This window comes from Trematomus bernacchii, unplaced genomic scaffold (genome assembly GCF_902827165.1).
Source record: "Trematomus bernacchii unplaced genomic scaffold, fTreBer1.1, whole genome shotgun sequence".
In the NCBI taxonomy this organism is placed as follows: Eukaryota; Metazoa; Chordata; class Actinopteri; order Perciformes; family Nototheniidae; genus Trematomus; species Trematomus bernacchii.
Genome location: NW_022987547.1, coordinates 9,627,808 through 9,648,835, shown reverse-complemented (window position 1 = coordinate 9,648,835; position 21,028 = coordinate 9,627,808). Strand labels below are relative to the sequence as shown.

Sequence of the window (21,028 nt, the reverse complement as noted above, 5' to 3'; positions counted from 1 at the left end):
TATTTACTAGTTGCTTGATAATCTCAGATTTTGACACACAATGCTTAGGAAAAACGTATCAAATATGAATATTTTTTATCTAGATCAAACCATCCAACATTATATTAAAGTAACTAAAACCACGAGTCGGTTAACTAATAATTTATTGGCAGCAAGAAGTTTTTTGTTAAAAAATATTTCACATTTCCATCTTCTTAAATGTGAAGACATGCTGCTTTAGAATATTTTAAACGTTTTTTCTGCAATTGGTATTTTTACACACGTTCATTTTCCTAATCGTACTTAAATACTTTTACTTACCATTCTCGATGCAGTACTTTTAATTGAAATGTAGTATTTTTACAGTGTGGTATTAGCACTTCTACTCAAGTTAAGATTTTATTATAATACATTATTTTGTCACACACTGTAAGTTGTTATTTGGAAAGACTGACTCAGAACTTTAAAGTTTTCCAAAGAAATCTTCTAAAATATCAGTATATCTAAGGAAAGAACTAACAAAACACCATTTTGAAGCTATAAACTTCACTGACTGAACATCTGAAAACGTAAACACAACAGTTGGCCTATCCACCGAGATGCTGTGCATGTTTTAATGACCTAACATGAGGGAAAGCGTGTCCCTCCTCAGGGAACTCAGACTGACAGCAAGACGGACAAGGGACAGAAATATCTCCTCTTAAATGCACCATCTGGCTGTGAAAACGCCTCCAAGGACAAGTGTGGAGTATTTAACTTTTGACATTTTAGGGACGAATACAAAACGATGACAAAGGTTTAAAGACACATTTTATAGATGACAAAGATGACTTTTAAAGGTTAATGCCATTCAATGAATCGTCAGTAATGACCTGGACGTTCTTTGACCGTCAAGACAAAACTAGGAGAGACGACAAGTATTTTAAAAATACAATGACACCATATTCATTTTCCTTTTTTATTTCCAAGTAACAATGATAACGCTAATATAAACACTACTTTAATTTGGATCAGAAGAAGCTCTGCATTTAGACCAGTGATTCTTGAGACATGGGATAATACACATCCTGCATTTATTGCAGCTTTTAGGTTTTAAAATTCACATATTTCCCACCTAAGATCACAAAGTCGTTGTTTAACAGCTCCAGGCTGAATTTGGTACCAACATTTTCTATTGTGACTTCGGGGTAGAGTGTCTACTTCCTAAGTATTACATTCACAATGCTACATACTTGGGGTATCCTAATATAACTTATTCTACTGACGGGACATTTACTGTTCTGTTTTTAATTGCACGACATTGACAAGATTTACAGGTAGTGGATTCTTTCTGTAGACGTCTACTCCTTTTTCTTCTGCTGCTCTTGGAAGAAGTCGTTGCAGGCAACAGTCAGAGCGGCCACCAACACCACAAACTCATTGAAATCCACCTCGTTGTCTTTGTTAGAGTCCAGGTCATTCATGATTTTCTCCACCAGCATCGGATCCTTCTGAGACTAGAAAATGGAAAATTAAAAGAAAATATTAGCCCAACCAAAGAATCGGTTTTGTGGCTCGTAGTATTTCTATTATTCCCCTGTAAAATAGGACTTGTCACTAATCGTATTGACACTTCAGATCACTGTTCTAGCCATTTTGGGTCATAATATAGGAAATATCAGTATTTCCATGTTAAGTTACACCCCTGTAGTTATTGGATAGTTATTGGAGCTTCATGTTGCCTGGAGGCAGATGCGTCCATGCGTGTCCAGCAGAGAGCAGAGTGATGTCGCGGCTAAATGAGCCCTGAGCTGCCGCTCATCACACTCCACAAAATGTATTGCTTTTGCTCATTTCCTCCAGGATTGAGAAACAAGACATGGCTTTCCTCTTACACCCTCTAAACCTCCAAGGCACCGGTGATCTTTACGCCGTTTAACTCATTGAAGTAACATTTTGTGGCAAAGGTTCAAATTAAAATACAGTCTACACTAAGGGCAAACCCTCATGGGAGTTATTTATTTCATTTCTAATAGTCAAAAATACTCAAAGATCAATTAAAAAGCTGTTTGAGTTAAGGTGAAATGAGAAAAAATGCTAAACAATATTCTACATTTCTTATCAAAAGATTCCTATCAGGACTTCATAACAAAATCTATATATTTTTTGTTATTTACTTTTTTTTAAAGTTGAATTTCATGCTTTCTCCTTAAGTAAAATAATAAATATAAAAATAAAAATAGCCTAGATCAAATCAAATTTTGGACAACTATAAGAAGATTGACTATTTCAGATTGTTATATATATATATATGTAAATAATGTGTATACTTATACAGTATATTCCAATATATATAGAATACAAAATTAATTAATGGCAACATCTTTCATCTATGTTGCTCTGTCGAATATATCTCATTTCCATTTAGCCTTGTGGACATTTTTCAACAAAATGGTAAAAAACATGTTTATTATCATCTTTTAAGAGAGACACTTGATAAATAAAAGAAAGTTGGACAAATTCTTTAATATTAAATATTTGAATGAATAAAAACAATAGTTGTAAAATAAAATTAAATGATAATAAAGATACCAGTCCTGAACCGAGAGCCAACTTGATCTAAACTCAAATTGAAATAATGATACAAAATTATTGAAAAAGTCAAATAGCCTGCCATGGGAGCATCTTTTTAAAGCCACCAGTCATTTCTAAACTAATACATATACAGTGATGCATCCAGCCTTGGTTTGGGAGTGTCAGTGTTTTCTGTCGGAGGAAACTGAGTTCAAATGTTTGGCTGCTCTCAGGGGGGAATGTAGCCCGAGGGGATGTGGTGACGTCACGGCGGTGTCTATATTTGGAGGCAATACGGGCCACTGATGTTGATGTGTGAGCACCTGAGGCTCCCCAACCGCATGAGGGAGGAACAGAAGTGGAAATAAAAAAATCTATCTGAAGACATCGGAGGTTTGACTCTCAGGCCTCGTCCGCTTTGTGTTGGTCTCAATCATGTGAAATCTGGTACAGGCGGCTATCACACGGACCCAGGGGCCGGGGCTTATCTGAAATGGCCTCATCTATCTCCCGCTGCACATCCTTTATTTCGCACGCTGCTATGACGTGAGAGCCAGCAGCAGTGTTACTCTGACAGCTGGATAGCAATCAATGAGAAAACAATTTCCTGAGACAAGGTCACAATGCTCCTCTGTAAACCTCACAAAACATGGTTATTTCATTTAACTTTAAAGCGAGTCAGCAACAGCGAAGCATCGTCCATTGGTCACTATAGATCCACTGAGGAAATGAAGGAGATGCAAAGGCCACACTTTGGTAATCCAACACACTTCCAATGAGATGACGTTCCTGGGGATAGGCTAAGAAATATCTGAATGAATCTGGAGTCACGTATCCTTTAACACTGCAAGAACAATAAATGCTATATAAATCAGTCTCTGACTGAAGCTTTATGCTAAAACTTTGTTATGTTTCTCTTTAGTTCCAATACGACTATGGCATTGTATGTGAGAGTAACTTACAGCAAGTATTTGTCAAGAAAGCACTCCCACACACAAAAAAAAGGTATCATGATTAACTCCTACTATTTAAACATGCACAAGGAATTAATGTGTTTATTTTTTGGAAAGATCAACATAATTAAAGTCACCAAGTTGCTAATTAGAATAAATATATTAGCAAACAGAGCAAAAATGCTTAACGCAGTATTATTCAAATAATTCAGCCAGTTGAAATAACAGCTAATAACTGAAAATATGTTGTCATCTGACATGTAATGAAGCTCTTTTACTTCCCTTGCTTCATTTTTGTAAAGCAAAAAAGATAATGACATGGGCAGAGCAAAAGGCCTACAACTAACTTCTACCATTATTCATTTTTTAAAGGATCCTCCCAAGCTATTATTTTGTACTTGTAGGTTATAAGCGTATCCCTTTTTTAAACTAATTGTATTTAAATAAACAATTAATGAAATCAACTTCCTTATAGATGTTGAAATGTCCACTAACCGTGAGGAAGTCGGTGAGCTCGCTGTTGAGGAGCTCCTTCAACTCGCCCTTGTTGAGCTTGTATCTGTCTCCATCGTTTCCGGAGTAGTTGTAGAAAACCGTTATCAGTGCATCCATTGCACCCTCCAGCTGGCTCGGCATTGCAGCTTCCTGACCATGAAAATGTCATTAAATATAATAAACTAATACTTCAATACAGTAAGAAACAAAAATGTCCATGTGAGAAGTGTCCTTACCTGGTTAGAGTCCTGAACAGATGAGACGAGAGACGTTGCAGCAGAGCTTGTTTATGAGGAAATGAGCAGAAGCTTAGAGAGCCTTCCCCTATCTTTGCGCTGATAATTAATTCCACAGGTGAGATGCCCATGGTAACTGTGTTTTTTTCCAGGTCTAAATCTGTTAAGTGAAAAACAAAGCCTGTACCAGTGTAACCCTGAAACCCTGTGGGAGTTCATCGGCAATGCAACGGCTTTCACACCTGTCTGAATCCCTTACATCCCTGAAGTCACTCCAGCAGTACTTCCTCAAAGGAGGATGTGTTAAGAGATCTACGTATATTCATCTTTAAGGAAGATTGTTTTATGTGTTCGTAACAATGCTAGAAGCACATTTACACTCATCTTTTAATGATTCCATGCCTGGCCTGATATGTGTCATCTTCAGGAATGGTTAATGGGAGCTAACACTAGGGAAATATATTAATTGAAATAAATGTAAATTAGGAATCTAAATCAGTCACCCAATAGCCTTATCTACAGTACAGTGTGGGAAAGTAGCTTGAATTCAAATGCATTTTCTTTGATATTGCAGTGATAAATCAGTACAACGATGTGAAGGGTCACACTGAGATATGGGGATATTTTAGTGTACTATAAATGTCAACACAATGCATTTTTGCTATTTCCGCTTTAGGGAATAGTCCCAAGACAAATAAGGAAGGGAATTGTGAGCATCCCTTGCCCAACTCTGTCTAAATACATAGTTTTGGAAAGGAAGGAAACGTAATAGTTGCTTGGTTTTCATTAGGTGGCAACTATTTATTTTTTATAAAAGGTGGTGGTCTGGCCGATGGTTGTCGTAAAACATCAAGGGCCTTGATGCCAAAGAGTGTGTGATAAGGTTTATGCAACAAATAAACTTGGTTAGGGAAATCATGTTATTTCAGGTAAATCTCTTATTATAGGTACATTTGGAAACGCATTGTTTCTCATGCATCAAATCTCTTTTTTTTGTATTTTAACCAGACTGCAAAAAATGTAAACATTACTACACAAAATGACCAAAAGGAAAGGACTAAAGATAACAACCGTTGAACTCAAAAAGGAAAAAGCTACGCCAGATAAGCAATCAGCTACTGTGTTTTCTAACTGTAACTCCACCCTGATTCTCAACACCGGAGCCCCTCAAGGCTGTGTGCTCAGCCCTCTCCTCTACTCCCTGTTCACCCACGACTGCGTGGCCACACACAGCTCCAACACCATCGTGAAGTTTGCTGATGACACGACCGTCATCGGCCAGATCACAGACGATGACGAGACGGCGTACAGAGAGGAGGTCGAAAACCTGACATCTTGGTGCCAGGATAACAACCTCCATCTCAACATCAGCAAAACAAAGGAGCTGATTGTGGATTACAGGAAGCAGCAGGGAGAGGGACACGCCCCCATCGCCATCAATGGGACTACGGTGGAGAGTCAAAAGCTTCAGGTTCCTTGGGGTCCACATCACTGAGGACCTGACATGGTCTCTTCACACCACCACCATCACCAAGAAAGCTCGACAGCGGCTCTTCTTCCTCCGCAGGTTGAGGAGGTTCAAAATGGATTCCAGGATACTCTGCAACTTCTACAGGTGCACGATAGAGAGTATCCTGACTGGCAGCATGACGGCCTGGTACGGCAGCTGCACCGACCTCGATCGTAAGGCTTTACAGAGGGTGGTGAAAACTGCACAGAACATCACCAGGACGGAGCTGCCATCCATGGAGGACCTTTACTCCCAGCGGCTCAGGAAGAAATCACTACGGATTATCAAAGACCCCCATCACCCCAGCCACAAACTGTTCTTTCTGTTGCCGTCTGGCAGACGTTACCGCAGCATCCTGGCAAGGACAAGAAGATTCGGAGACAGTTTCTTCCCGCGGGCAGTGAGACTGTTAAAAAATTGAACTGTTGAAACAACTTCAAAACATTCATCTGCTACTCAGTATTATGTATCTAATACCTAATATATATATATATCATTCCAATAACTTGTATATAGACTTGTACTGCACTATTCCACATCATCACTTTATTTTATAACTATTTTTCTTTTTGTATTGCTCTTGCTCTTATTGTTATTATGTTATTATGTTGCATTGTTGGAGAAGCCTGTGACATAAGATTTCCAACTACATAATTACTCTGTAGCTATGTCAGATTGACAATAAAGAACCTTGAAAATAAAATATGTTGTCACTAGACATCATGTAATTATGTTCCTCAAAAATTATTTGTGTTTCTCCTAAAACATATTGCACATGATGCAAATTAGTTAAAAAAAGCTCATTTCTAGAAGACATGTTTCCCAATGGCCACATTCAAGGTTCAAGGTTCTTTATTGTCAATCTGACATAGCTAGAGTAATTATGTAGTTGAAAATCTTATGTCACAGACATCTATAGTCCATTGATTTTGAGTTGTGTGTACTTTACCCGACAAAGAGTCTTTTGTGTTTTCTTCTTAGGCAGACTCTGGTTTCACTTCATATCAGTAAAATAAATATAACTCGTAGTGACTTGCATTGCTTGCCAGCAGGCCACCATTCTCTCATTCCCACCTTGCGACTCAAACTCCTCATGTTTCCATTGTACAGATTATTTTTAGCAACGGCATCCTTGGTCGTTCTGTGTCCTACGGTCGCTCTCACACACATAGTCCCTCCTCCGTCACTGAGTCATACCTGCCAGTGGAGAATAACACTCCGATCAGCCCTCAGCCCCCGAAGACTACTCCTGAGGGACATTAGTTATCAGGTGTCACCAAAGCTTTTCTTCCACATGCAGCCACTGCAAAGGAAAAAATAGGTTTCCATTTATTAAGATGATGAAACAGTTTCTCATCACAGCAGCTAATAGTGACTGTTGGAAGGAAAGTCATCCATTAAAACACCACATCCAACACTGAAAGGCTTTCAAATAATTTTAAAACAATAATTCCCAACTAAGACAACAGCAAAAAATGTGCAATTCATCAGCAGTTTAGTTACATTTCTAAACAAATATTATCGCAGGTCAGTCTCAGTTAAATGAAAGACATGTTTATAATATTAATCTGAGTATGTCTACCCTCAAACGGTATACATAAAACACAAGACTCCTTTCTACATTAATTTCATTTCAATATTTTGAGAGAAAACTAATTTGTTTTGCATGTGGGAGCCTGTATCTTTTGAAAAATATGCATTGTAAAGCCGTCCTAGAGATCTTTAAGGTGACGAAATGCTTGCCTCCTATCTTGAAAGATGATCATGGAGCATAATTTTCTGTTCATCTTCAATGTCACTGCAAAAACAATAGACCATATTTATTTTGTTTGCACCTAAGCCTTTTCCTGCTGCAATAAGACAAGCAACACATTTATAATGAGCACATTTGTATTCAGTAATATCTAACTACATTTTTTAATTTTTAACGAAGATTGTAAAAGTTAATCAAATGACTAAACTGTTAACTTTCTGCACTTCTGTCTTTGCCTTTTAGGGCACCATTCTTACATACTTTTTAGTACAATAGGTGTCCCTTTTAGTTTTAAGTGACATTTTTGCATTTTGTTTCTATATCTATATAACAGTTACTACATAATTGAATATGGACGTTCATTATATATAATTCACTTTGGTGATTATCTAACTTTTAATAAACTGTTCAAAAGTGTTACTTTTCCTATAGGCTACTGGTTTATTAGCTTATCACCAATCAGAATCAGAATCAGAATCAGAATACCTTTATTAGTCCCACAGAGGGGAACTTTGCATCGTTACAGCAGGAAAGAGCCACAGACAGCTTAATGTTACCAATGTTAAGAAAAAAGTACTAAGTTATGATATAATACAAATATTATATAAAAAAGAAAAGTAAAAGAAAAATACTTTCCAAAATACAAATCCTGTAACAGTTCTTAGGATTTAGCAGCCAGGGGTGATATAGTCTGTGTTGTGGTCATAGACTGTATATATAAAGGTTGTGGTGTGTGTAGGGGAGGGGGGGTCTACTAGGGGCTGTGCTGGTTGTATAGTCTGACCGCTGCAGGAAGGAAGGACCTGCGGTACCTGAAACTAATAATGTCATGCCAAACAGCAATATCTCCACTTTTTGTTTACTGCTAATTAGCCAATGCTAGCATGCTAACACACCAAAATAAGATGGTGAGCATGTTAAACATTCCACCTATTAAACATTAGCATATTAGCGTGCTACTGTTAGCATTTAGCTCAAAGCTAGCTACAAACGTCCTGAGTAGGCTACTGCCTGTTAAAACAAAACAAATGTGTCCCAGGAAAGGTGTAGAACGGGAAGAAGAGTGAGTATCAAACCTAAAACTGGAGATGTGGAGCCCAGTAGAGAGACAACAGGAGGAGGTGGCTGATATTTAAAAGCTTGGTGAAGGCCAGCAGTGCCATGTGCCACCACATCAGGTTCACACCCCACCCCCTGCAGGAGATGACAGGGGAGACACTTTTTTTCACTGTGTGAGATCAAACATGCAGGTCTCAGACTGACTCTCTATTCTCAGGTTCTCTCACACTCCTCTGCTGTGGTGACTGCAGGCTCTGTGTTGACCTGCACCTGTTCCTGTTCCTTTCATACCTAAAGTGATGTTCACACATGCTGTCACACAGCTTCAAATAGCCTTACACAAAGACAGAAGTATACTGAAATAATTGAGGCAGAGCCATTTCCACAACTCTGTTTCTCTGTCCATGGCTCCATATAACCATCTCTTGCACAACAGTTAAAAAACTAGAGAATGCAATTCCTGAAGAAATTGCTAGTGGGAATGCTTTATGCTGAAAAGCTGATGCTGAACTGCTATGCTGAAATGTAATGTAAGAAGAAAGTGAAGAATTTAGACTGAAATGATACATGAACACTGGGGGCTTGAATGTGTGATAAGAGAAGAAAAGAAAGTAAAAAAGCTTGGAAAAGCAGCAGAATATTTGAACTAACTTGATGGCGAATGATCTGTCGCCATGGCAATGGTATTTGATGACACCCCATAATATGCTGGCCCTAGACATTTTGGTGCCCTAGGCCAGTGGTTCCCAACCTGGGGGGCGCCAAAGATCGCAGGGGGGGCGCCAGGTCTCAGATGATTTGAGGCCAAATATCATATTTAGACTTTTCTTTTTTTTTTTCTTTTTTTTTTACATATAATTGTAACGCAATTCATGATTGTCACTAAAAGCCTTGTCTCTACATTACAATAACATATACAAAATTATTGATTAATTAATTTGAATAAAAATTCAAGTTAGTAGCTATTATAGGCATAACAAGACAGAAATGTATAATTCTTTCTTTAATAGAAATGTTTCTTCTGCCCGTAAAGTGTCCAAACCAGGCTTTTCTGGATAAGCGCATTTTTAAAACATAGTCATTGTCCGTGCCGGTTTCAGATTATTTGTCACAGTTGCTCCGATCAGATCGGTCTCCTCCATTTTGTAGATTATTTACAACTTTTGTATCCACATAAACACATCGGCAAAATCCGGCTTACTTTGAGCATGTGTTTTAAACAGTTTAATCCCTTTGTGAATTGTTTCCACTTGCGCCGTCCTTTAATTTCTTCATACAGCAAGGCAAGGCAAGGCAAGGCAATTTTATTTATATAGCACTTTTCAGCACGTGGCGATACAGCGGGAATCCAAATTAATTAATCCTGAGTCCAATAACCATCAAAGTCACTCTAATAGTGCTCCTTGATTACGCTTTCATCCTCCTTTAACAAAATACTTCACATTCATCCAGTTTGTGACAGTAGTTGAAGCATTTTTGAGACTTTTAAACTTTAATTACCGCTGTTGCTGTTGTGTGTGTGTGTGGGGGGGGGGGCGCAACTTCCAACAGGAGTCATTTGGGGGGGCTCTTGGGAAAAAAGGTTGGGAACCCCTGCCCTAGGCGAGATTATGATTTGAAGCCCCCCCCCCCTCCAAGCAATACACAACGTTTACATTGTTCTGAATGAGAGATAAACCTCTTACATGTGAGCGTTTTGTTGAAGAACCGTAACAGATATCGGTGAAATTTCAATGCGTGAAGCATCTCAAGGACCTTGAGCATCTGAAGTGTGCTTTTTGTGTACTTTCGGATTAATAATGTGGCCTTTTTGGCAGATTAACTAAAGGTGTGTGGCTGCTGCTGTGAGGAAAGATGAGCCTGAATGTACAATGGGCTTTAATGGAGAAATGTTCAAAGTTTTTGTCACTTCATGCCCTCAAGAGGCATTTTGTTAAATTGTTTTGCTTAATTTATTTTTATTTTTCAAGCTACGACATGTTTTCCTACGTTTCTCATGAAAAATTATGTCTCAGGAATGTAGGGTTTGGGAATTATGGCAGGTTTAAAAAAAAATATGAAGGCAAATTTCAAGCTGTCCTCCACTCTAGTCATGATCAGTGTAAACAGCTGCAGGAAGTTTTCTCACTGTCTGAACCAGTTTGACTTACGTTTTTTAAATAAATATGAATATTGTGTGATAAAGGCCTTTTTTATTTTTTATAATAGTTGGATGTGTTGTATTAGGATCCGTGTCTTTTTCATTTTATGTTTAATGTATTGCTTTCATGTTTGTAAAAACAAAAAGGGCAATATACACTGAATGTGATTACTCTTCAGTACAGAACATTGTGTTTTTAATAACAAACGAGCATACAAGCCAGTCAAGCAAGCAGCCAGAAAGTGAGGTGATATTTGGAGATGGTGGTGGCAGGTCTCCGGATGTGTGCTCTCCCTCGGGATCGAATGGAGGAGACTCTCACACATTGTCATCGTCTCCTCAGACACCAAGTACTACATGTTAGTGATGTGAGGGTTCCACAGTGCCCTCACATCAAAAGAACTTCCACTTCTCATTTTCTGTATACCAACAACTGTCTGGTAGGTGGTAACACAAAACCAAAAGTAGGTTTGTGAACGTCTGTATCGACTCAAACAGGCATTAAAGCAACTTCTTCTTATTGTTTTTGACAATGTGCAAACAGCCGTACTCGGTTTTAAAAATGGTCAATACTTTTGTATCTTAGGAGTCAATAAGTCAGTGGCCAGTTTTTATACATGAGTTATTTTGGACTGTGACTTTGACAGTTTTTCCTCTGGGTTTAATTTGACTTTGAGCCTGAAGCAGATCTCACTGTGTTGTCAATTAATCAGTGACCTCTGTAATCTAATAGGCCCTTTGCATTTTGACTCTTCAAATATGTTATTGATTGGTTACATATTGTAACCAGCATAGTGGCTGTGAAAAAGAGGAAGAAATGTCCTCAGTGCACCCAATGTTGGGTTCTCTACCTTGTCTTTAGAGTAAGATTGGTAAAACTATTTTCAAATCCAGTTGCATTTCTTCTCATGCGAGTGTCATCTGTAGCTGTGTCTTTGGTGAAGAATGGATTTTTACTGCCCTCTATTGGCTGATCAGTGGCATCAGAAAGTGTGCTGGTCATACAGTTTGTGTTCCCCCAGTGTTGTAACTGCACACACTACTTTTGTATCCTGTCTCTAAAATACCTTTTAGTTATAAGTCTGTGACTAATGTCCACACTGACTTTGAATGCTCCTCTCTGTGAAAAACGTATATTGCAACAAACCCGCGATGTAAGGCAATGATGCAATTGTATTTATCATGATTAAATGTAGTTCTAACTATTGTTTTCTGAGGACCATTTGAAAATGTTTCTATATTTTGCATTATTGTACTAATTCTTTTAGTATACTAGTCATAAGTTACATTTTTGTTTAATAATAAGTGCTGGAAAAAGCACTCACATTTGTATGTAACTTATGTCTCTTAGGTAAAAGTAGCAATACTACAGTGCATGAGAACTCAGTGAAACGTATCAGCATCAAAATATACTAAAAGTACCAACATTCATAGTACTCATTATACAGAATGGCTCATTTTAGAATACAAATGACGAATGTCTAAATAAGAAGCAGATGGCTATCAGCTCTCTTAAAATGATTGTGTCACACCATAGAAGCAGAAGCCAGTTTAGTTTTCCTCAATGAGATGTTATTATTTCTGTAAACAAACTCAAACTGAGCAGTCAGCCAATCACCATCCACCACCAGAAACAAAGTGCTTTTGAATTCATGTCTCCTTTGACAGCTTAATGATTAATTACTCTTTTGGGCACATGTTCTGACTCTAAGTGTATGCATGTATGTGCGTGAGCGTGCGTGGGTTTTTAATATGAGGATGATAGAGACATAAACATTAACAGGCTGCTTTTTAAAACATGCAGCTGAGACTATGTAACTTAGTGTTTAATGTGTGATGTATTAATTTAGTTCATTATAACATCTAATCAAATACACAACTCCTATGCTTCTACGTGACCAAGACATCATAATCAACATCACAAGTAAACGGAAACCCTCTCTCCAGGATTTGGGACAGAAATGAGAGCTGCTGTGACCCCGCTCCTGAGTCCTGGCTGGGGTCCTTGTGCCCATGAAAAAGGGTCTTTAAAGAGCGCCTTCTTTTAAGAAACGGGGAGTTTGGGGGGAGCGGAGGTTGGGCTTGAACATACATAAGAGGCTAAGACAGTCCACCAGTCCCATTTGGCACAGCATCACTAGACAATGTGTGGTTGCTTAAACTATCCGAGGAAGCTGATTGGATCATTCTATTCATTTAGACCCTCAAATTTGCTTTTATTTTGGAATTGAAAGCCGGGTTAGTGATGAGCACAGGTAGGTTACTCAGAACTTTATCCTGTGTGTCAGATGAGGACAGCGGGACAAGCTGGCAGTCCAATGGTGTGTTCCTGCAGCCTGCGTGGGACTACCTCCAACAGAACCACTGCGATCTCCTGGCCAGCCCTCTGTTCCCCGTGGTCCTCTCCATCTCCACTTACTTCCTGGTGGTTAGCCTTTACACCATGCTTGACCTGCTGGCCCCCACCTGGCCATGCATCAACCGCTACAGGCTCTATCCGGACACCCCGGTCACCTGGCCTGACATCTGGACAACTCTGGGTGTCACCATCTACAACCATCTGCTCTACATCTTCCCCGCTGCTGTTGCCCAATGGCTGTGGAGACCCCCCGTCCCGTTGCCCTGCGAGGCCCCCACTCTTTGCAGCTTCTTCCTGGGCATCTTTGCCTGCATGATTGTCTTTGACTCCCAGTATTACCTGTGGCACCTCCTGCACCACCGGGTTCCATGGTTGTACCACATGTTCCACGCCGTGCACCACCGCTACCACCAGCCCTTCAGCCTCGTCACACAGTACATGTCCGGCTGGGAGCTGTTCAGCGTGGGGTTTTGGACCACAATTGACCCCCTCCTGCTGCAGTGCCACTGCCTCACAACATGGGGCTTCATGGTCCTCAACATCTACATCTCCACCGAGGACCACTGCGGCTACGACTTCCCCTGGTCCATGAATAACGTGGTGCCCTTTGGCCTCTGGGGCGGCGCACCCAAGCATGATGCTCACCACCGGCGGCCCAACACTCACTTCGCCCCGTTCTTCTCTCACTGGGACTGGCTGGGAGGCACCGACACCCCTCCAACTCCCCCCATCCGCTCCAGGGGAGCAAGTCGAGATGAAAGGGAGAGAAAACTAAAGCGCTTCAAATAATCTCTCAATGACTCTGTGCTTTTTCACTCTGAACTGCCTCTCTTGTAACTTATCTTACTTCACAGTTGTTTTTTCAAACCAGTTTACCTCTTTACCTGTTTTCCTTTCCTGTCTTTTTGATATTATCATATTGACTCACTGTATTTTTCCACTGAACTAGGATGATTTTTCTCAGTTTAGAATCTTTTATCAGGTCAATATTTGACTCTATGGTAAACTGTTGGTAAGGATTATCTTTTATATCTGTTTTGTCTATACTGTTGCACATGTATCTCTCATTCATAGAGATGTCCCATTTATGTTAATGTGTTGTAATGTTATGGCATTCTCAGGTCACTTTCCAGACATGACTAACATGTTTTGAGCCCTTATCTAGGATTCGCTGATGTTAGATAGTGTGATCCGTCGGAATGATTAAACACACGTTAGCTCGTACACTGTCCCTGTCCCCCTCCTCTGCACTGACCCTCTCACTCACATGAATGAATAGCAGCCTTTTAGCTGCACCCCAGTATGATGTGTGAATGCAATGCTAATCTGTGACTGTCTTTGATACAAAACTGGAAGAGTTCTAATTAAAAATCCCCAAAAAAGACAATACCTTTGTGATACAACAATGACCAATAAAGTTGCAATAATGTCTTTGTGTCCAATGCAGTTTTTCTTTTATATACTGTATCTTACTGAATTGGATCAATAGAAGTTTATATGAGAATAAAGAGATTTTTAAGTTGATTTCAGATGTTTGATTAAATATAATTGTAAACTGACTGACTATGTTACCTTTGTAGAAGTGTGGTTTGGTTTTAGTTTATCTTTATCCACACGGTTTTTAAATGTATAAAAAAAAGCATAGGTTATTTTATGTATTAGTCTTACTAAATAACTAAATGTCCTGACTTGTTTTCTAAGCTTTGCAGATTAAATGTGCTAGAAAAAGGTTCCATATAGCAACCCTGGTATGACTTGCATTCCCACAAACAAACCAGCAGAGGTCCCATTTCCTCCCCACATGAATCAGCACAAATCAGGCAAACACAGCAGCAACACCTGTTTTGACAGATTCATCTGTATTTGAACAACAGTTACACATGTTTATCTTGGGGCAGAAGCATATCGAATGATAACACACAGGAAATGTGTTGTGTGGTTCCTATCTCTGTTGTGATGACCTATTCCCACACTGACTCTTTTCTCTTTGTTTCCAGTCACCCAAAGTCACAACACTTGCAGACAGAACTGGTTTGACGTGTTTCTGGTGTACAAGGATCTGTCACAACAGGTCCTGCTTATTTTTAGGAAAATGCATTTAGACCTGTCTGTGTCCTCATTTGAATAACTGGGATTTGATGTATGAATAAATAAACCTTATCCCCATGCTTTGACATGCATGACAAGGACCTGTAAAGGGGTTGAATTCTTGTCTGACGTTTTAAAAATGTTTAGAGATTACCAGAGACTTTTTGAACATCTGGGAATTGTTCTGCAATCTACCAGAAGACTAAATAAGAAATCTTATCAGATTTTTAAAAAAGTACTCATACTCATATTCTACTATATGTCAATCCTGTGGTTACAGAGTTGTGATTTACGACAACTTTAAAGCATACCATACATGATGCATCATGGAAATATGCAACACACACCGCCACATGTGGGTGTGTATATGAGTAGGCATCTGTAGTTGCTCAACTAGAACTTTGGCCCTTAGTTCCTTATTTTTTAACCATAAAAGTTGAGCTCTCATCTATGAGAAATAGCTGAAGTCAAATACACCAGGAGATTTTAAATAAATATGTAATTAAATTGTTTGTTTGGTGAATCTATGCACAACTGCTTTTTGGAGTTAGACTAGAAGATGATCTCACCTCTGTGTGCTGTAGCAGCTTAAAAACAGGTGAAGACAATGAGCCTGCCTCTGCAGTAAACACAATCTACATACCAACATCTCTTAACATATTAAGACAATCAGGTATAATTACAACACGTTGTCTTTAACACCTTAGTTTTTGTAAGGATTAAACCAAAATTGTATAGCATTGGGCACTGATGTTATGCTTTGAGCGTTATGGAGTGCAACCATTGTAAATGTGCTTGTGCATGTGAAAATAATATAGCCCTTCAAAACGGAAGACTTTTCTTTCTTGCCACACCTGCCTCTCATGGCTCTTATAGATAAGCTGTGCAAAGGCTTCAATTTCGCAAGAATGAGGAACATGTAGCATGTTAGTACATACCAGAAAAATGCATTTATTTTGGTATGTTTGGTACTTGCATCATGTTCACCATGAAGTAATCTGCCTTTCAATCCAACATGATCATGCATTCCGGCTGCAAAAAGCACACCCTGTATACTTCATAATGAGTCCATCAAATAAATGATTTCCCAACTTCTACGAATCACTGACGTTTAAAACCTTTTTTTAACAGCTCTTAAATAAGTATTTGTCCTTTCTGTTTCATAAAACTGTCAGATATGTAATCCATTAATCTGAATGATTCTTCTCCTCCTGGCTATATTTTATAATCAGTTATCCTTCATTGCCACATTTAATCAGAAACCATCAAACATGATTAATTAACGTTTCTATTTGTCCTGGTCACATGGTGTAGCTGTATAGATGAAGCACGGCCAGGGAGTGGCTCAGTCCTTAACATGTGAAAAGAAGGTATTCCACTCAGAGTGCTGACAAAAGGTAAGCTGACACTCACACAACAATCATTGACCTTGCCCTGACAACCAATCATTAAACAGGAAGCTTTGCATACCTGGGGGAGGGGGATGACTCTTCGGGTGGGGCTGGAGCTCGAAACGTCAGTTCACCTACTTCTTATCTACAGATAAAAGCCCCGAGGTGTTTACTTTGCTTCACAATACTCCTTTGTTGACAGCATAGTGTCTTCAAGAAGAACACCTTTGTTGTAATCAACCTTTAGGTTTAGGATAGGCATTGTGAGTGTGGCAATAAATACTGTTGAATAGGAGTGATGTTTCTGTGATTCACATACAGCTGACACTGAAACTTGTGGGAGGATAACCTGTTTCGTTCATCCTCACAACATGTTTCATCCCGCTCTAAAACATTCCTAACCCCTCCATCTTCATTCCATTTTGGGGGTTTTCCTTCAGAACACATTGTGAATAAAACTTGGTAAACAACAACATATGTGTTTTAAAGAACTGGCCTGCACTCTTTTCTAAACTAAAGACCACTACAACACATTCCATGAATTCCTGAAATGTTTACAAGGCTGAAAGAGAGATCCATGATAATGAGTCCCGTCTGCGTGATGAAACGAAGACGAGTGACTCACTCCACACAGGAATTTAATCGGTGACGTAATGTTAAAGGAGTTTCACAGAAACTGCATCCTGTTGTTTTATTATTTATTTAAGAAACTATGTAACAATAACACCAAACTCAAACATTAAATCAACACTTAAAATACATTAAAAATGCTGGCTGCATGTTGGCTGTTAATAACAGTAATTCATATTAAATAAGAAACGCTTAACTTGATATTCTCTATTGCTCTATTCTTCTGAACATATCCAGTCAATTTGGTTCTTTTACTAAATCTGTTGCTTTGTTTTAAAAATGCATGTCCTACTTTTCTTTGTTTTATATGATATTAAACTGACATTGAAAGATATCATATTTGACTTTGAGAAAATGGAATAGACATTTTTCGCTATTTGATTAATCAAGATAAATCCTTAATCAATCCTTAATGAAAATAATCTTTCAAATGGTCTTCAGTGCAGTGAACTGGTCATTCAAAAATCCTGGCAAATATTTCGTGCGGCCAAGAGAACTTAATATCAGTCTTTAACAGGCTTTCTCTCCATTAATATGTATAAAAATGAAAATATACATGCATGTTTCACATTTGAACACTAAACAACAGTTCATAATTAAGTATTTGACATCTTTAAAAGTCCTCCGCTCTCGTCCCAGCACAGTCATATTCACATTTATAGTTCATCTTTGGTTATCTGATGTGTTGAGGTAACGTGGTTATGACTAACCAGCACTAATCACACACCTTTCTGCGTACCATGTCTGTGGGGCACCATGTTTTCACAGCCTTGATATCCCTTTAGTCTTTCTATTGTTTCCTTCATCCATCGGACCTCTAGCAGGAGCTGCTCTGTGTGTTCCCGCTCTCTGACATGTACGACTTGCTCTTCCTGGAGTATTTCATGGAGCTGAATGAAACCCTCATCCTCTCCACGGTCCGGCTGCTCCTGCACAGGAGAGTGTTCTTCACGTGGTTCCTGAAGTCCTCGGACACAAAGTAGTAGATAAACGGGTCCAGGCAGCTGTTGAGGCTGGCCAGGCATAATGTGGAGATGTAGAAGCTGTAACCGTTATTAATCACTCCATCCTTCAGGAGAGAGTAGTGCACCACCAGCATGATGTTACTGGGGATGAAGCACACCAGAAAAGTAAACAGAACGGTCACGATCAGCACCACGGCTCTGTGGCGGTTCTTTGCTGCCGTGCTGGCCTCCATGCTGTTCCCCAGTGCTCGGAGAAGCAGAACATACGCCACCATGATCACTATACAAGGGACCAGGAACACCACCAATCCCATGAAGATGAAGTAGTAGTAAGGCAGCCGCACAGAGGGGAACGGGTTGAGAGGGTCCTCGATGATGTTGACATCGTGGCAGGTGGTGATGTTGGGGTCTTTGAGTTGTGCGGTGTGGTCGTACAGGTACAGAGGCGTGCTGGTGATCCAGATGAAAGCCCAGATGGCCACGCAAACACCGACCGCCACTTTGTTGTTCTTCCTCTGCTGGGACAGAGGGTGAGCCACCACCCAGTACCTCTGCACACTGAGGCAGGCGATGAAAAGCACGGAGCAGTACATGTTCCCATAGAAGAAGCTCACAAAGACTTTGCACAGCGCCTCCCCGTAGATCCAGTTGTTGCCGTTAAAATGGTATTGGATTTTTAGAGGTGCCCAAATGACAAAGAGCAAGTCAGCCAGAGCTAAGTTGGCCATGTAGATGGAGGACGGGTGCTTCTTCTTCATCCTAAAGAGGAACACCCAGATGGCCATGCCGTTGGCAGGAAGTCCCACCGCAAACACAATGATGTAGAGGATAGGGATGAAGACTGTGGTGAGATTACTCTTCAGTGTGTCAATTGTTTGCTGGTCCACAACAACTTGATTTGAGTTGACAGCATTCTTAACCCCAATGAATCCCCGGCCTTGTCCTACAAAAAAAATTGACAAAATGATGATATTCGATTAATCATTTTTCAAACAAAAGATACTGAACTTTGTATATTACTAAAAGTTAAGATGCTTCGTCGTTTTATATCCTATGTCAAGGAATATTGTTTGACCAAAATAAATAAATAATTGTTCTATGGTTAATTTTTTGAAACTTTTTAGGCAAAAGGTTAAAAGATAAATAACTGGCGCATGAATCTTTAATAAAATAAGTATTTCTAACTGCCTTTAATTTTCTTTACAATATCTACAAGTACAACTGTAGCTTGAGCAATGTAATGTACAATAAAATACAGCTATATTTGTAAAGCCCTTCGAAACCACAGGAAAAAAAGTGCTGTACAGAGAAATAAATGAATAAACAAAATACAAAATGACAAATGAACTACTCCACAATAGCGGTTAATAATACAAATAATAATAATGGAGTTCAAAAGTTAAAATATGCAGTTTTTCCTTAATATCAAGAGGTAGGCCTATATTATGGCAATTACGATAATGCCTGGGGGTGCCTACATTTCCCGTCACTCCTGTCTGTTTGGGAGCTGACCACCACCCAAAGTAAAAAATAACAATTTCCAAAGATTCCCTCTAATTATTACAACACCGTTTTTAAAACTTTTAGTTTAAAATAATAAAAAATGACTACAGTAAATGTATCTTAATTTAGAGATGAGTCTGGTAATGTCTCGCGAGCTCTGTATGTAAAGTGGGCTCCTCGACACAATAAAGAGAGAAACTTCCGGTCTTACCTGCTGTACATGAGGCCGAAAAGCAGCAGAAAATCAAAAGTAGCGACAGTAACCGAGTTAAATCCATGTCTGTGTGTTTACACGCTCTCAGCTTTGCTCTTCTTTAATAAATTCACCTTCTAACAACTCCTTAAATGTCGCACTAACTTCAACCTTGAGAGACACACCCCGAGACTACCTTATGTAGAGCGGCTGTACGTCATCTCTGACCCGCCTACCTGCTGTAGTTTCCCCATGAGGGTTTCTGTGGAGTCAACCAGGGAGGAGATCAAAAATAATAAATATATATAAAAGATGAGATATTAATACGTTTAACAAAACAAATAAAACACACGAGCACTAGATATTTTAGCTTCATTCTGGCAGTTTGACAGTCTTAGTGGGTTACTATGGAAACATTGAATAAGTAACTGTTTGCAACGGTTTTTTGTGTTACTTATTTTCTCACACCTTCTCTACATATTAATATAGCCTAAATGTATTTAAAAAAACAAAACGCAAACACATTCATTGAATTTGGATGATGACACCCATATTAAAAAAAAACGTTTAAAAACGTTTAGGATCTGTTAAATCTTTTAGTAACAGCAAGAAATATAATATGCAGCACAATCATCTGCATAGACTATGTAAAAAAAACAAGTATTTTGTAATATAAAGACTGCATTAGATATAAGATCAACGTAAGAGATGTAACCTCACATTAAAGGGAGTGTTAACGTTAGACTGTTGACTTCTGTGGTTTAAAAAAGTTTTTTCTGTGTTCTCTATTTTTAATGGGTATGTACAGTCGACTCTAGTGATGTTTTTATTGGCTTTGGCATTGTTAATTGAACATGATATTTTCTTTAATTAATTTGTACATTTTGTGAACATTCTACGTTATTTGAATCTTGAATCACAGCAGATATTGATTATTTACAACTTAGACATGTGACAATTTTTTTCTTAAGTTAATGATTTTAAAACATACAACATATTCAAAAATATCTGTCACAATGTGATCTGAAACTGTCTTTATTCATCCGACCAAAAGTCTAAAATCCAAAAGATTGTATCCCCTCTTTGAGGGAAAGCAACACATCAATTTGTAACCATCAAAATCATAAAATAAAATAATTATAAGAACGTGTTTCATGAAGATATTTTAGATATAATGGACACATTTATGAATGTTGTTCCACTAAATATCCTCTGTTTTGG

The 21,028-nt window shown here is 38.8% G+C and overlaps 3 protein-coding genes across 3 annotated transcripts; 1 reads left to right on the top strand and 2 right to left on the bottom strand.

Moving 5' to 3' along the window:
- Window positions 1–1,007: 1,007 nt before the first annotated feature.
- On the bottom strand, window positions 1,008–7,010 carry s100z (S100 calcium binding protein Z). Its single transcript, XM_034123385.1, has 4 exons — window positions 6,924–7,010; window positions 4,217–4,262; window positions 3,981–4,130; window positions 1,008–1,475 (listed from the first exon to the last, which is right to left on the bottom strand). Exons 3-4 carry the CDS (start codon window positions 4,119–4,121, stop codon window positions 1,320–1,322), a joined length of 297 nt encoding a protein of 98 aa, XP_033979276.1. The 5' UTR covers window positions 4,122–4,130; window positions 4,217–4,262; window positions 6,924–7,010; the 3' UTR covers window positions 1,008–1,319.
- A 5,913-nt stretch (window positions 7,011–12,923) lies between these two features.
- Window positions 12,924–13,826, top strand: ch25hl2 (cholesterol 25-hydroxylase like 2). The gene has a single exon (XM_034123327.1). The coding sequence runs from the start codon at window positions 12,924–12,926 to the stop codon at window positions 13,824–13,826; it is 903 nt and encodes a 300-aa protein (XP_033979218.1).
- A 3,371-nt stretch (window positions 13,827–17,197) lies between these two features.
- Window positions 17,198–20,071, bottom strand: LOC117476783 (proteinase-activated receptor 2-like). Its single transcript, XM_034123524.1, has 2 exons — window positions 19,826–20,071; window positions 17,198–19,054 (listed from the first exon to the last, which is right to left on the bottom strand). The coding sequence occupies exons 1-2, from the start codon at window positions 19,890–19,892 to the stop codon at window positions 17,964–17,966; spliced, it is 1,158 nt and encodes a 385-aa protein (XP_033979415.1). The 5' UTR covers window positions 19,893–20,071; the 3' UTR covers window positions 17,198–17,963.
- Between the last annotated feature and the right edge of the window lie 957 nt (window positions 20,072–21,028).

What these genes read in the sequence shown, in the direction of transcription:
- ch25hl2 (XM_034123327.1), top strand. Translation starts at nt 12,924, where the DNA reads ATGAGCACAGGTAGGTTACTCAGAACTTTATCCTGTGTGTCAGATGAG.
- s100z (XM_034123385.1), bottom strand. Translation starts at nt 4,121, where the DNA reads ATGCCGAGCCAGCTGGAGGGTGCAATGGATGCACTGATAACGGTTTTC. An exon ending in AGCTCACCGACTTCCTCACG is followed by an intron (nt 1,476 to 3,980) that starts GTTAGTGGACAT and finishes TCCATTTTCTAG; the next exon opens with TCTCAGAAGGATCCGATGCT.
- LOC117476783 (XM_034123524.1), bottom strand. Translation starts at nt 19,892, where the DNA reads ATGGATTTAACTCGGTTACTGTCGCTACTTTTGATTTTCTGCTGCTTT. An exon ending in TTCGGCCTCATGTACAGCAG is followed by an intron (nt 19,055 to 19,825) that starts GTAAGACCGGAA and finishes TTTTTTTTGTAG; the next exon opens with GACAAGGCCGGGGATTCATT.